The 17,224-nt window shown below is 27.6% G+C and overlaps 3 protein-coding genes across 3 annotated transcripts; 1 reads left to right on the top strand and 2 right to left on the bottom strand.

Annotated features, from left to right (window-relative positions):
• Positions 1-3: 3 nt before the first annotated feature.
• OCT59_014921 (uncharacterized protein) lies at positions 4-1,681 on the bottom strand (the record flags this gene model as incomplete). Its single annotated transcript, XM_066150322.1, has 5 exons — positions 4-21; positions 108-136; positions 231-982; positions 1,051-1,469; positions 1,544-1,681. 5 exons carry the CDS (start codon positions 1,679-1,681, stop codon positions 4-6), a joined length of 1,356 nt encoding a protein of 451 aa, XP_066002500.1.
• A 93-nt stretch (positions 1,682-1,774) lies between these two features.
• On the bottom strand, positions 1,775-3,131 carry OCT59_014920 (Proteasome subunit alpha 1). The gene is made up of 7 exons (XM_025320374.2): positions 3,096-3,131; positions 2,878-3,024; positions 2,694-2,797; positions 2,524-2,612; positions 2,389-2,459; positions 2,176-2,305; positions 1,775-2,104 (listed from the first exon to the last, which is right to left on the bottom strand). The coding sequence occupies exons 1-7, from the start codon at positions 3,096-3,098 to the stop codon at positions 1,887-1,889; spliced, it is 762 nt and encodes a 253-aa protein (XP_025171518.1). The 5' UTR covers positions 3,099-3,131; the 3' UTR covers positions 1,775-1,886.
• A 126-nt stretch (positions 3,132-3,257) lies between these two features.
• On the top strand, positions 3,258-5,849 carry OCT59_014919 (uncharacterized protein). The gene is made up of 12 exons (XM_025320375.2): positions 3,258-3,777; positions 3,849-3,964; positions 4,029-4,092; positions 4,167-4,218; positions 4,297-4,445; positions 4,523-4,667; positions 4,736-4,873; positions 4,940-5,022; positions 5,095-5,203; positions 5,269-5,345; positions 5,411-5,539; positions 5,623-5,849. The coding sequence occupies exons 1-12, from the start codon at positions 3,359-3,361 to the stop codon at positions 5,669-5,671; spliced, it is 1,530 nt and encodes a 509-aa protein (XP_025171519.1). The 5' UTR covers positions 3,258-3,358; the 3' UTR covers positions 5,672-5,849.
• The last annotated feature ends 11,375 nt before the right edge of the window (positions 5,850-17,224 follow it).

Below are 17,224 nucleotides of genomic sequence, written 5' to 3'. Positions count from 1 at the left end.
CAATCATATACGTGTTGCGTTCTTTATGGAGAATTATAATAATAATCAAAAGTTATTCTCTGAACAAGAATCAGCAGATATATTAAAAAAAAACATAATTAATTTACCTCATAATAATGAATATTACATAATTTAGCTTAAATCAACATCCATATTTTGATCGTCATCTTTATCGTTATCACTATCTCCATCAAAATATTCATTATCATGCCACATTAAACGTTTTCTACCTCTAACATCAACAGTTTGATCTTCCCTTGCATCTCTTAATTCCTCATCAGATTCATCCAATATACCTTGTAAATCCCCTGGAAGTTCTTGCATTTGAACACTAGGAACTCCATCCAAAAATCTCAACAATTCATGAACTTGCTGTGAAATTTTTTGTAGTTCACTTCTTGTATTCAAATTATCCATCTTTCTTACAAGTGGTGGATGCAATGAAAAATCTGGACCAAAAAAATTATAATAATGATTCTTTTGTGGTAATTCAGGCTGTAATTCGGTATCAAGTAATATTCCAGTTTCATAAGTCCAACATCTTGCTACATTAGAAATTCTATAACCGCCACCTCCAAGAACTAACAAAGGAATCTGCCAACTTTTTATAAATTTTACACATTCTCCGTGAGCTTTAATACTTATATTAAAACCTCCTAATCTATCTTTTCCAAGAGAATCTGCTCCACATTGTAATACGATAACGCTCGGCTGATAATGATCTCTTACATCTAATATAACATCCTTGAATAATGAAACGTAGCTATCGTCATCAATTCCATCTTTGAGAGGTACATTTAAACAAAAGAATTTTCCCAATCCATAACCAATTTCGCTTATATTTCCAGTTCCGGGGAAAAAGCTGCCACTATCATATTTATGAAATGATACTGTCATAACTCGATCTGTAGCGTAAAATGCTTCTTGTACGCCATCACCATGATGTATATCAATGTCAATATATAAAACACGCGGATAAAACCTTTTAATGACGAACTACTTTAAGTAAAATATATAAAATTCATGCAAAAAAACTTTTTTTTTACGAACCTTAATAAATGCTGAATCGCCAAAACTATATCATTTACAAAACAAAATCCTGAAGCTTCAAATCTTTTCGCATGATGCAATCCTCCGCTCCAATTAATACATATATCAGCTCCATCTGATGCTAATTGATGTGCCGCGCCTATTGAAGCACCTGCATATATCTGACAAAAATCATACAATCCCTCAAATATTGGACAATCCTCACTTATGTTAAACTTAGGAAAATCTTCAGCAAATTCTTCAGAATTTTCTGGTGTTACTTCTTTTAGGAACTTGATATAATCTGTTTCATGAAATTCCATTAATTCATCATCGGTCGCTTTAGGCGGACAATAAACCGTCATTTTTTTATGCAGGCCATAACTTAGAACCAAATTGTTCGTTAAAGTCAAACGGTGAGGTTTCATTGGATGTTGTAACTGTTTTATAAGAGACATAAATATTTTGAAAATTAACGGTAATATTGCAACTATTTTTTTTAGATAAAACCTACACCAAAGTGAAAGTTTCCAACATCTTTATGGTGAAAGTAAGAAACTTTTTGTTTAGAATGTGGTTGTATATGAAAAGTTGTTGATTGGGTTCTGACAGTTTTATCATTGTTGCCTGGAAGGAAAGTGGAAGAATTCATTTTTATGTACTTGGTAAAACAAAATTATATTTATTTTGAATCATGTGTCAGTGCAGTCTGATTACACAAGGTCACGTTTTTCACATGATAATTTTAATGATGGCATTACGAATAAATAATAATTTGATATTTATTATTATTATTTTTTTTTTTATTACTAAAAAAAAGGTGCAAAATCAATCACATTTAATTTTATACTAATTTACTAATCCTCAGTTTCCATTGGTGCTTGTCCTTGATCTTCTTGGGCACCTGTATCCAGTAGACTTAAATAAGCTTGCAATGCTTCCCCTTCGACAATTTGAAATTTTTGATCAGCTCCAACTATCCCAATAGAACAATTAAGAGTACTAAGCTCTTTGTCCTGCTGTAATGTATCACGAAGCGCATTAAGTCCATGGCGGACAAGCTCATCTAATGAAGCTTTAATTTATTTAAAATTCAATTAGTATGCATTACTTGAAATAAAGATGGTTTCTTTTAAATAAAATTACCTTCCGCAAAACTTTCATAATACTTTTCTAAATAAGTCTTTGCCGACTGTGATCTAGCACCAATTGACATGGCATAATATTCAAAAAAATTTCCGGAAGGAGCACATTCATATAAATGTGGACCAGTTTCCTATTTATAATAAAACAAACGGAAGTGATAAGTTATAAATATTAAAACCACGCAGACCTTGTAAAAATTATTGTTATTCTCACATCATATCCAGCAACTAAAAGACCAACACCATAAGGTCGACGACCATAATTCTGTGTGTTTACTTGTGCCTCTGTACATAAGATTAAATGTCAATTATCTTTACAGTTAAATTAAAAATAAATAAGTTAACATACTATCTCCAATTGCTGAAACGATGCGGAAAATAGGTAAAGGTCGATCAAAAATCATTTTTGATTTCATTGCCTCTGTCCGCATAAAGTTACTTTTCAAGGTAATATAAGTACAAAGATAAGATATAAGGTTATAAGTGTACGATGCTTGCAATTTTTAATTTAATTTTTACCTTAATACACGTGCATCAGAAGTTAACCCTGCAATAGCGACACCCAAATGATCATCAATACGAATTAATTTCTTTTGATAAGAGGCCAATTCTCCAGAGGATCTCTATCAAAATTAATAGCAAATAATGCTACGAAGCTCATAATTATATAACATAATAAACGACAAAGATTCTAATGCTTTACCTTTAATGCCAACAAGATAGCATGAGTATTTGATCTTAAACCAACTGCAGCCGACCCTTGTTTTACCGCTTCCAAAGCATATTCAATTTGGTGAATACGACCTTGGGGACTCCAAGTCGAAATATCATTATCATATTGGTTGCGAAACTAAAAAGAAATGAAATAATTTAGCAAATGCAGACTTATTTGAGGACAAATGTTTAATGTTTAATGCCTACCATTATAGGAATTCGATATTGAGGATATTTTGTTGGCACTCGATCAATTTTATTCTCATACGTTTGATGACGCACTCGAGTTACACTAGATTTTTACGCAATATAATTCACGTGATGTGCACATATATTTGAGAGAATAAGTATTTCAGCAGCTAATCATGTTATTTACGAAGAGTTTTCACAATTTTTATAGAATTAGCAAACGAATAAAATTTTCAGATAACCTTAAAATATCAACCAATTTATTTTTTATCAGAGGAATCATGACAACTTCTAATATCAATATTGAAGATTTCAGTGTAATCACTGAAGGGAAAGCTAGTATTTTATTTCCAAAAGATAATGCAGTATTTTATAATAAAGTACAACAGTTTAATAGAGATATGTCAGTTGCAGCTATAAGAACTTGGAGCGAAATTTTCTTGGAAGAGAAAGAGAAAAAAGCACGTAAAACAAAAGAGACTAGCACAGCAATAGTACAATCAAAGAATAATACTTTTACCATATTAGAGGCATTAGCAGCAAGCGGTCTACGATCGATTCGTTACGCTAAAGAACTACCTAACATTGATTTTATAGTGGCTAATGATTTAGATGCTGATGCTGTCAAATCAATTAACCAAAATGTAGAACATAATGGATTGAGCAAAGAATTAGTCAGAGCAAATCAAGGTGATGCATGGTAAATTTTATACGAAAAAAATCTATATAAATTTGTAACCTGAAACGATTAGGTTACTGAAATAATTTTAGTTCATTGATGTATCAGCATATAGAATACCATAAACGATTTGATGTTGTCGACATTGACCCGTATGGAACAGCTTCGCCTTTTTTAGATGCGGCAGTACAATCTGTTCAAAATGGAGGTATGACAAAATATGTAATTATTTATATTCTTTTCGAAACATTTCTTACTGGATGATAGATTAGGCCTACTTTGTATTACTTGTACCGATTTGGCTGTTCTCACTGGATCAACTTATCCCGAGAAATGGTAGAATTTTTTATTTATAAAATTTATTTTATCCGTTATAACAAACTTTTTTAAAATAAATATGTAAACATCAGCTATGCAAATTATGGATCGATACCTACTAAGGGAGAATTTTGTCATGAAATGGTTGGTTATTTTATATATATGCAAAGATTTTCAAAAACAGATCATGCAAATTGACTAACGATAAATTTATCATTAAAGGCTTTAAGAATTCTTCTCTATACATTATCAACATGTGCTGCAAGATATCAAAGACAAATAATTCCTTTGCTATCTTGTAGCATAGATTTCTATATTAGAGTATTTGTTCGTGTTGTAATTTCAGCTGCTGAAGTAAAAAAAAATTGCTGGTAAGCAAAAAGGAGAGAATGAAAATTTTCTTTAAACAATCAAAACGTACTAATTTAGTGCATTTTATTGATATCAGTAATACATCACATATTTATGTTTGTACAGGTTGTAAATCATATTATTTGCAACCATTAGCTAAATTAAAGGAAAACAATTCTTATGTACCTATGGTTGGACCTATTGTTAATAGCAATTGTGAACATTGTGGAAATAAATTTCATGTAATTATATAGGGTATTTTATTCTTATTTAATATCTACTTAAAAAAAAGAATTGTTTCTTTTTTTAGGTTGGAGGTCCTATATGGAATTCCTCTATACATGATAAAGAATTTGTTCGAAAAATGCTTACACATGTAAAAAATTCGAGTACGGAGGTGTATGGAACCCATGCACGTATGTTAGGAATGTTAACAGTAATTTCAGAGGTAAGAACGAAACTATAAATATGGAAGTGTCAAAATTTGGTTCTAATTCTTATTATTTTAAAATAGGAAATTGATGTTCCTCTCTTTCATAGTATTTCAGTACTTTCAAGTAAATTGAATTGTACAAATCCACCATTAAAGCAATTTTGGTAAATAAGAATTTACAAAATAATATTCTTTGTTAGTAAACCGATAATTTTTTTTATTAATAACTGTTTTAGTTCTGCACTGTTGAACAAAGGTTATAAAGTGTCAGCATCGCATGCAATGGCAGGTTCGGTAAAAACCGATGCTCCAATGGATGTTATTTGGGATGTAATGAGATCGTGGGTAAGTATATTCACTAATCTAATTTAATATTGCCTTCAAAGTTAAATATTAAAGAACTCTCGTAGGAAAAACTTCATCCTGTTACAATGAAAAATATTGCAGAAAATTCACCCGCAAGAAAGTTATTAGCAGTAGAACCAAGGTCTGCATCTGAAATAAAATTTACACATTCCTTATGATAATTAATTAGAAATATTATATTTATAGTTTTATCGCAGATTTTAAAATACATAAAGATGCCGAACCACCTTCAAGAAAAATTAAGTTGGTAAGATATCAACAAAATCCTGAAAAGAATTGGGGACCTAAACCTAGAGCTTCTGGAAAACGTAAAACGTAAGGAAGGATTTAGTCAATTTTTTTTTTTTCAAGATACATTAAGATAACATTGTTATTTTATTATTTAATTATTTATAAAGTAAAGAAGTTGGTAATTCGGAACGGCATGCTAAAAAGCTTGCTGAATGAATATAATTAATTAAAGTTATAACCGGCATCTGCCATACATTGTATCAAGTACCAGATTTAATAAAATTACAATATATTATCTTACTATATAAACAAATTCTAACTTAAATATTTTTAATATAAGGAAGACAATTAATAAAACTAATATAAAATCATTATAAATCGACATATATCCTATCAATTAAATTTGGTATTTCATCTAATATTTTCAGTTTTAATTTATAATTTAATTAAACTAAATTTTCTATTATTATATACATAATATAATATTATAAAAGCACCTGCATTTGAACGTACCCCCATGTTATAAGTTAAAAATGAAGTTTTAAACCCTTTTTGCCATGATAAGTAGAGTTGAAGAGGAGGAAAATATACACATTAAACTGCGTTTATTCAGAAATTCTCTGATATCACGTGATAAAATGATCAGCATTTTTAATATAAAAATTTCCAAAAAAGGGGCACGGCTAAAGCGGAGCTAATGTGGCTCAAAAAATTTTCCAGATTCCCCCGATGTGGCACGTGCGGTAAAATATTTACCTGTGGCGCCCAGCCGGCACAACGTTGAGCTGTGGCTGAGCTTGGGAGGTCCTTAGTGGGTGTGGCGAGTGCTGGCACGAGCCTCACCGTCACGAAGGACCGCCTCAACCACGCCACAGTGACACTGTTGTAACGAGCTGGGCCACTGTGGGTAAATATTTTTCCGCTATGTGCCGTCGGGAGAATCCGGTACAAAATTTTTTGAGCCACTGCAGCCCTGCCCCGCTTTAGCCGTGCCCCAAAAAAGGGAGTGCGTTCAAAACGCAGGTGCGTTCAAATTTTAAATCCTTATAATATTATTAATATATAACAAAATTTAATTAATTAAATACATTTAGGGCAGTGACATTTATTACGTAATATCTATTTACTATAAGCCCATACTCCCCCACCCCCATGTAATATGAAAAATCTTACGTTACACTTATATGTTATATGACCTTTAAATACCCTCCCACCCTGTGACACGCCGCCCATAGGATATTAAGATAAAATATCGTATGTTGCCACCGACGTGTTGAGTTCGTATAATATCTATGCTTGGTTTAAAATAAAATTTAGTTACAAAACATTAATAAACCATTAATTAAAATAATTAATGTGGCACTTTTTACTCATAAGAAAAAGGCAAAAAGAATGTGTTAGTTTTTATTAAAGGCGAATTAAAAATTTTATTTTTCCCAAAAATTGAACTGCGGAATTTCCTATCGAAATCCACTTGTATTTATACATTTTAAGAAAATCATTTCTACTATCTACTACTCTTTCTCTCTATCAAAATTCTAAGAATAATAAGAAATAAAAGATGTATTATCATATGACTTTCTTGTTACACTAAACTAAACTATAAATATAATTTTATTGGCTAATTATTTATCCATCTGTAAATGTTTATCCGTCACTTACTGCGCCATGTGACTTGTCACGTGACTTTTGTATTCCCAACCATTTCTTCTTGTGTAACCATATCATGTGACCTACTGCGCCACAGGATTTACTGCGTCATTTATTTATTATATTTTCAGTTATTACATTTATCCTCCTCTAAAAAAATTTATGTCCCATAAATTAAGAATCGAATTCGGGTCCTCAAACTTATTATATTACTATATATGGTTCAAATATTTCTCTATCAAAATATTCCTTTAATAATTCTCCATTTACTGGTCTTCTTAAAATTCTTCCATTTAATTCTTTAATTTTGTACGATCCATTTATTATTACTTCACGTATATAATACGGTCCCTTCCATTTTTCTTCTAGTTTTCCTGTATGTGTTTTGTATTTCGCCGCATCAAAGTATAATACTTTATCTCCTATTTGAAAGTTTTGTTTTCGTTTTCCAATTTTGTCATGATATTTCTTTTGTTGTTCTTGTGCTTTTTCAATATTCTTCTTTGCTTCATGTCTTTTTATTGGTAATTCTTCTATTATATGTTCTATTCTTTTAATCATTGTAATTCCTTTAACTTCTTCATCATTCGGTAATATTACTCTTCTTCCATAAGTCAAATAAAATGGTGTCATTTTACTTGATTTCTGTATTTTACTTCTATATGCAAACAATATTGGTGCTATTCTTTGATCCCAATTTTTATCTTCATATTCTCTATTTCTATATATCGTTAACTTTTCTTTTACTAATTTCGCCAATGATTCTATTAATGTTTTATTAAATCGTTCTACTAATCCATTTGTTTTAGGGTGATAAGGAGTCAAGAATTTATGTTGAACATTAAATTTTTCTGTAAGATTTTTAGTTAATTGATTATTAAATTCCGATCCATTATCTGTAAGTATTTTCTTTGGACATCCATGTCGACAAATTATTTCTTCATAAATGAATTTTGATATTTCTTTTGCATTTGCTTCTTTTATTGCTTTTGCTTCTGGCCATTTCGTAAAGAAATCTATTGCTACTACTATATATTTATTTCCTTCTTCTGTTCTTGGTAATGGTCCTATTACATCTATTCCAATCATATGAAAAGGTTCTTTTACTTCTATTGGATGTAATTCATGTAACCCTTGTGGATTATTTCTTCTTTGACAATTATCACAACTTTTTACATATTTTTCTACATCTCGTTTCATATTCTTCCACCAATATTTTTCCTTTACTTTTTCATATGTAGCTTGAATCCCAAAATGTGCTGATAATTCATGATCATGCATCATATACATTATTCCTTCTAATTCAAATCTTCTTATTACTCTAAATTTATTTTCATCTTTAATTTTATATAAAACTCCATTTTCTTGTACGTATTTTTCTTCTTTTTCTATATTCTTTACAATTTTATCATATTCTTTTTCATCCATTTGTTAATAAATTTTCTATTTCGTTTTCAAATGGTAAAATAAATTTTATTTCTTTATCTTCAAATAATATGCAATGATAATTTATATTTGTATGAATTATAAATATATATATTTCTAATCCTATTCTTTCAACCATTTTTTAATTTTATTTATCTCGTTATTCATTACTATTTATTATTTTCTAAACTTTTATCTTTCTCATATTAACCTTGACATCGCATCAGCATTCTTATTTTCTTTTCCTGGTCTATGTATTATCTCAAAATCATATTGTTGTAATTCCATCATCCATCTTCCTCTTCTTCCTTTAGGAACTTTTGATGTACTTATAAATCCTTTTAATGCTGCATGGTCTGTTATTACTTTAAATTTTCTTCCAAATAAATATTTATGAAAATATTTTATTCCCCAAAATACTGCTAAACATTCTAATTCTGTTATCGGATATCTCTTTTCTGCATTTACTAAACTTCTACTTGCATAACTAATAACTATTTCTCTATTATTTTCATCTAATTGTTCTAATATAGCTCCTAATCCTTCTCCTGATGCATCTGTTATTAATATAAATTCTTTTTCAAAATTTGGATGTTGTAATATCGGATAATTTATTAATTTTTCTTTTAATTCTTCTAATGCTTTTTGTTGTTTATCTGTCCATACAAAAGGAACATTCTTTCTCGTTAATTCCATTATTGGTTTTACTATTTTTGAATATCCTTTCACAAATTTTCTATAATATGAACATAATCCATTTATTTCTCTTATTTGTTTGATATTCTTTGGCGGTTTTAAATTTTTAATCTTCTCTATTTTCTTATTATCTGGTTTTAATCCATCTGTTCCTACTATATGTCCTAAATATTCTACATTCTTTTTCGCCCATTCACATTTCTTTAATTTTAACATCATATCCGCTTTTCTTAATTCTTCTAATACTATCTTTATATGTTGTAAATGTTCGTTCCAATTTTTCGAATATATTATAATATCATCTATATATACGTTCATAAATTTATCTAAGTATTCTTTAAATATTTTATTCATTGTTCTTTGAAATATTGCCGGTGCGTTTTTTAATCCAAATGGCATAACATTAAATTCGTATAGTCCTTGACTACAAATAAATGCTGTCTTTTCTTTATCTTCTCCTTTCATCTCTATTTGCCAATATCCACTTGCTAAATCAATTGTTGTAAACCATTTTGCTACTCTAAATTTTTCTAATAAGTCGTCTATCCTTGGCAAAGGGTATGCGTCTGTTATAGTCATTTGATTTATTTTTCTAAAATCTATACAAAATCTTTTATCTCCTGTCTTCTTATTTACTATTACTACTGGTGACGACCATGGACTACATGATTCTTGTATTATTCCTTCTTTTAACATTTTATCTATTTCTCTTTTTATTATTTCTCTATTTTCTGTACTTTCTCTATATGCTTTTTGATTTATTGGCGTTTCATCTTTCAATCTTATATTACATTCTATTATATTTGTTTTACTTATTTTCTTATCCCCATATATACAAATATCTTCGTATTCTTTAACTAAATCTTTTAATTCTTTCTCTTGTAATTTCTCTAAATCTTTATATTTTATTTCGTCTGTCCAATCTTTGTGCATCTTTAATGTCTCTCCATTATTATGGCCAAGACCTAGTAGTTTTCCTCTATAATATGTCCTTTTTCTTCATTATTTATTAAATATATTTCTCGTTCACTTGTTTCTTCATATTCATTTTCACTATCATCATCTTCACTATCATCACTATCATTATCGTCATTAATATTTTCGTCATTATTTTCATATTCTATTGGTATTTCAATATCTTTTCCATCTTCTCTTAATATTAATATCTTTTCATTATAATCTATTATTCCTTTCTTTTCTCTTAACACATCATTTCCTAATATTAATTCTTTTTCTACTGATTCAATTACGTCCATAATTATTTTCATTTTTGTATTTTCATTTATTTCTATTGTTATTTCTATTTTTCCTTTTGATGCAACTCTTGTTCCATTAGCCATTATAAATCTAATATCACTCTTTTCTATTATTGGAATATTTAATTCTTTTCTTAATCTATCTGATATTAAACTAACTGATGCTCCTGAATCTATTATTATTGATACTAATTTTCCTTTTATTATAACTTCACTTCTCATTGCTCTAGTTTCACTTTTATTATCTGCACTTTTTATTTGTTGGTCCGAGTGTAGTCATGCATTATCATCTTCATTATAATTTCTAGCTATTCTTCTAAATTTTGGATTTTCATTGTAAATTTGTCCATATGTTATATTCGCTTTTTCATTATACATATCCATTACATATTTTTCTGGTGGTACATTAACTCGTACTCTAATATTTTTATTTCCTCTTTTCATTCCTGGGTTTGGACATTCTCTTATAAAATGACCTGTTACTCCACATCTTTCACATCGGTTATGTCTTCTTCTTGATTGATATGCTTTATCTCTATCTTCTTTATTAGAAAATCCTCCTTTTCTTTCACCATCAATATCCATTTTCATATCATATTCTCTTTTTGGTGGTATTGGGACATCTTCAATTTCCATTTCATTATAATCATTATCTAAATCTCTTCCATATTTTCTACCACTTCTTAAAGTTGGAAATATTTCTTTTTCATAATTATATATTTCGTGATTATTATAATATTCATTATCATTATATCTATTATTATCATAATATCTTTCGTGATCCATTAAATTTATATTTCTATTATTATTATTATTATTTCTTCTTTCATTATTATTCCTATTAAAATTATTTTGCGTTCTATAATTATTTCTTTGTCTTAATTGTGGACATTCTGGTCTTATATGACCTACTTCATTGCATTCATAGCATCTCATGATCCTTGCATTTCTTGTATTTGTATTTCTATTTATATTTCTTCTTTGTTGATTTTTTATTTCATTTAACGTTTCTTCCATAGCTATTTTTTCTGCTCTGAACTGTTCTAACGCTTTACTTAATTCATCAATATCTTTTTCATTAACTGGTTTTTGCATTTTCTTATATATTTCATTCTCTTCTTTTTTATTCGTTTCTTCTTTTAAAATTTCTTCTATATTCTTTTCCTGTCTTATTTGTTCTATATTTACACCTGTTGTTTTCATTATCAATTCATTTTTAGCTTCTTCTTCTCTTCTTGCTGTATTAATTGCATCATTTAAATTCGTTGGACTACTTCTTCTAACTTGGTACCCTAATGTAGGTTCTAACCCTTGAATATAATAATTTACTTGATACATATCATGTAATGCTTGACCTCTAGTTGCAATTCTTAATATTGATCTAAATCTTCTAGTATACTCTTCAACACTTTCATTTTTTTCTTGTTTAATTCTTGTCAATTCCATCATTTTTCTTCTTTTAACATCTTCTCTAGTAAATCTATTAATTAATTTGTTTTTCAAATTTCTATCATCGTTATGATCACACCAGTTTACTAAATTAGCTGCTACTCTTTCTTTTTCTTCATTATACCATTGTAATGCGGTTCCTCTTAAACATGTTATTGCTACATTTGCTTTATTTTGACTACATACACCTCCTCCAACATTTCCTTCTGTTCTTCCACTTACTGTAAATGCTACTTCAAATTGTCTAATCCAATCGTTAACATCTTCATCTTCTTTTCCACTAAAAGTTGGCATACCTACTATTCCTCCCATTCCTGCAGTTTGAATTCTATCTAATAAAGTTTGTCCTGCTCCTAATGCATTATCTAATGCATTAGGTGCGAGTCCCTGTAGCATTTTCTACTATTCTTCTTATTTGTGCTTCTGTTGCCATATTTAATAATATATTTTCTTGAAATAAATCTTGTAAATTATAATCAGATATTTCACTTTCGTTATCAGAATCTTTAATATTCAATGAATTATTCGAATCTGAATTTTGATTCAAACCAAAACCTCCTGTATTTATAACATTTTCATTTTCATTCTCAAATTCATTTTTATTAAAATCTTCAGTATTTTCTTCCCGAATCTCATATTCTTCTGGATCTAATATTTCTCCAATCTTTTCCGAATTATCTGTATCATCATTTTCTTCTTCAACTTCTTCTTCACTTTCTTCAATTTCAAATTTCTTTAAATATTCGTCTAATATTCTCTTTATTTCTTTTTCTGATTCATTTTTATATTCTTGAAATTTTCTTATAAAGTCTGCACTTAATATATCAACATTTCTATATCCCATACTCATTAATCTTAATAATTCTCCATCGGAAACTTCAATTTCTAAAACTTTGATTAGATTTTTTAACTGTTCTAGTCTTTTCTCTATTTCTGTTTCATCATCTAATTCATTCTCATCTTTTACATTTTCTAATTCTTTTTCATAACAACTTTTACATATTCTTTCTATAAATTCTTTGTTGTATTCTACCGCTTCTATTGCTTCTTTCTTTAATATTATTTTATTACACGTTGGACATTCTATTGTATACATATAATGCCATATTCTTAATTCTTCTTCTATTCCTTTATCATCTAATTCTTCAATAGTTTTGTAAAAACTCATAAATTCTTTAGTTTTTATTATTTCATATTCTACTTTAAAATTTATTATTCGTCTTATTTCTTCAATATCAATTTCATAACCATTCTCTAACCAATAATTTCTGTATATTCTTTCTATATGTTCATCTCCTTCATTTGAACTTGATTCTCCTAAATCATCTGAACTTTCTAGTTCTCCTACGTCACTTTGTTCTTCAACAAAACCTTTTGTTTCTACAATTTTCTCTATTATCTTATCTGTTAAATCATCATTCATCCATGGTTTTGGATATTTATTTCCATCCCACCATTGATATGTTATACTTTTCTGAAACTTCTTGATTTTCTCTCTATTTTCTTCTTCTGCAATATTTTCTTCTAAATGTAATATTTCTTTAAAATTTTTCATAGTACCATATCCTTTATTCTTAATAGTTACTGATTCTATTTTTTCTAACCATTCTTCAAATTTTGCAAATCTTATATCTAATTCGTTATCTTCTATAATATATCTATATGTTAACAATTCCTTATTTCCTAATAAATTTTCTTCTGTTCGGTCGTCTAATATATACTCATTATCTTCACTCAGTATGTAATGTTCACATATTACTTTTATTACCGATATAATTCCTATTTTTCTATAATCTGGTTTATTCCTATACCTAATTGACCTTACAACTATATCTAACAGTTTTTCTCCTTCTTTTCTTATTTTCTCAAATTCTTTATTTCTTTTCTTTCTACTAGATGGATAACTTTCTTCCTCATCCTTTTTTGTTAGTACTATGTACTCCATTAATTTCATATATGTATTTCTGTTATAACTCATCGCTTCTAATATTACTTTTTGAAAAATCTTCCAAAATCTTTTAAACCAATCTCCTATCTCTATTTCATCAGTACTATAGCATTTTAGACATGAAGGGTCTACTTGATATTCCTTTCTTAGTTCATTATGTTTCTCTATTTCATGTCTATTCTTAATCTCTTCTAACTCATCATATATATCAGACATTTTTTTTTTTATTTATTTAAACATTTCATAATTTCACTTTTATTTATATTTTATAAAATTTTTATTATCATTTAAATTACTATTTTATCTTTTACTTCTTTTAAAATACAATTTAAATTTTAATATTTTCAAAGTTCCAGCTTTGATTCTATAATTTCTTTATACATTCTATAATATAATTTATAATCTATAATCACGATTTTATAAACTTTCTATATCTTGCGCAAATAAACTGTGATCAAGGCTAGGGATTATTTATAACTGGGGCCGCCCAGTGTCAGACTAATATGATCAACAACAAAGGCTTATTTATACTGGGTCCTCCCGTGTACTCTTATTTATACTTACAAATAACTGCGATCAAGGCTAGGGATTATTTATAACTGGGGAAAACCACCCAGTGTCAGACTAATATGATCACCAACAAAGGCTTATTTATACTGGGTCCTCCCAGTTCCATACACAACATTAAACTTTTAATGACTTTTAATCTTTTTCTTATATTAACTTCCAAAATATTTATTTCAAATCTATTTCATATTATTTTATTTCTCGCATTTCATTTTATAATTCATTAATATTTTCTTATTATAATTGGATAGCCACGGATTTTTAAGCGATCAACGTACTAAAATTTCTGTTGACATAACGCCCCGTGACACAACTATTTCTTCTATTATATTCTTATTCATTTATATTTTTATTAATCAGTCACCTCTGCCCAAGGGGCAGCTATATATTTCTTTTACTGCGCTTCATCACGTGATTTACATTATTCACGTGATTTGTACAACATTTTATTTCGTTTACGCAACATGCTTACACAATTTCTTTTATTATATCATTTTATTTCATATTATTCATTATTATCTTTTACAATCTTTCATATCATTCTTTTATTGTAATAAAATTATTTTTCGTATATTAAATAATAACATTTCTATATTTCTTATATTTACAATATCGTTTAATTTTCTTTTTCATTTAGTAACCTATACCTGGTTGCTTTACCTTACTTCATAGAAGTATAGTAGTTTACGGGTTTGTCACTAATAACTTTTCTTTTCTTATAATACTTTTCAAATTTTTCAATCATTTATTAACTTTTTATTATTCACAAAATTCATTCTCATTATAAATTTTTATTTTCATTCAATTTTTAAATCTTTTTCTTTTTATCTTGAATATTTCATTCATCTTTTTGATATATACTTTTTCAATATATCGTATATTTCATTTCTCATATATTCCGTAATATTCCTTTTTCATAATATTACTTTTACTATATCCTTTTTCATATATAGTAACATTTTTCTCATATTTCAGATAAGTCTTCCTTATCTTATCATTTCTTTGATGATTTTACATATCATCCTTCCTTTCTTATATTTCTTTGATGATTTCTCATATCATCTTTCCTTTCTTATCAATTTTACAAATTTTTTCTTTCATTTTCTCATATACTTTTCTTTTATTTCTTATTTAGATTTTGTATGAAGACAACAATCTTTTATTTTCTCGTGAGCATGCACCAAAAATGTGACACGCCGCCCATAGGATATTAAGATAAAATATCGTATGTTGCCACCGACGTGTTGAGTTCGTATAATATCTATGCTTGGTTTAAAATAAAATTTAGTTACAAAACATTAATAAACCATTAATTAAAATAATTAATGTGGCACTTTTTACTCATAAGAAAAAGGCAAAAAGAATGTGTTAGTTTTTATTAAAGGCGAATTAAAAATTTTATTTTTCCCAAAAATTGAACTGCGGAATTTCCTATCGAAATCCACTTGTATTTATACATTTTAAGAAAATCATTTCTACTATCTACTACTCTTTCTCTCTATCAAAATTCTAAGAATAATAAGAAATAAAAGATGTATTATCATATGACTTTCTTGTTACACTAAACTAAACTATAAATATAATTTTATTGGCTAATTATTTATCCATCGGCTAAATGTTTATCCGTCACTTACTGCGCCATGTGACTTGTCATGTGACTTTTGTATTCCCAACCATTTCTTCTTGTGTAACCATATCATGTGACCTACTGCGCCACAGGATTTACTGCGTCATTTATTTATTATATTTTCAGTTATTACAACCCCCTAAAATATTACGTAATAAATGTCACTGCCCTTATATCTATAATACATTTATAGCCAGTCTTATTTTTTATATTATTTATCAGTTTTTCAGGTTTTTTAATATCAAAATCTGATATAAAAATAAAAAGAATGTCAAATGGTAATTATCACCAGTCCAATTTTTAAATTTTACAAGCAAAATTTTGGTTGTTTAATTTTTTTTATTTTACTAAAAGTTTTTTTTAACAAAAATTTCAAAACTTCATTATAGTTAAAAATTATAAACTGGCATTTTAAACTTTAACCAAATTGTAATTTTTGGACAAAATTAAGTAATGATAATTATTAGTAGTGATATTACCATTAGTGAGATTTTCAAAAATAAAAATTAAATAATAAATTAAATTGGCTGATTTCTGGTACATTTTTTTTTTAAAAAAAGAAAAATTTTATGTATTTTTATTTATTTATATTGTACTTTAATATATTTTGATTATGTAATGCTATATTAAAAATTGAAAATTTAATTTTTTGTTTTTTTTTTTACTTTTTTCAAAAATAAAAAAGTTTAAATTTTAATTAATTATAAATTATATAATATAGTAAAAATTATTTCTGAATAAATTTTATTTGTAATAAATTTTACCTCTAATAAATATTAAAATTACTTTAATTGCCGATTCGTCTAAGAACAGCACTGCGTTACTAATAAAATTCGGGGTTAAATTTGCCGATTTTATGCTAGAACAAAAGGATATTTTCATAGACAACATATTAACTATAAATAAAGTCATATAATATACTGAAAAAAATACTTGAAAAAAAAGAATTTGCAAAAAAAAATTATACGTTCATATGCAAAATAATGAGTTTACTATGTACGCGCGTCAGATTTACATCTTAAAATGTAAGAAATTTCAATATTTTATTTTACTATATTATGTTATTTACATTACAAACATATTTTTTTGGCTTTCTAAGCTTTTTTTAAAGACTTTTTTTTAAATATTTTTCTTTATAGAACTAGTAAAAA

The sequence above is a fragment of the Rhizophagus irregularis genome, chromosome 22, assembly GCF_026210795.1.
Source record: "Rhizophagus irregularis chromosome 22, complete sequence".
In the NCBI taxonomy this organism is placed as follows: Eukaryota; Fungi; Glomeromycota; class Glomeromycetes; order Glomerales; family Glomeraceae; genus Rhizophagus; species Rhizophagus irregularis.
This window is presented reverse-complemented; position numbering and strand designations above follow the sequence as displayed.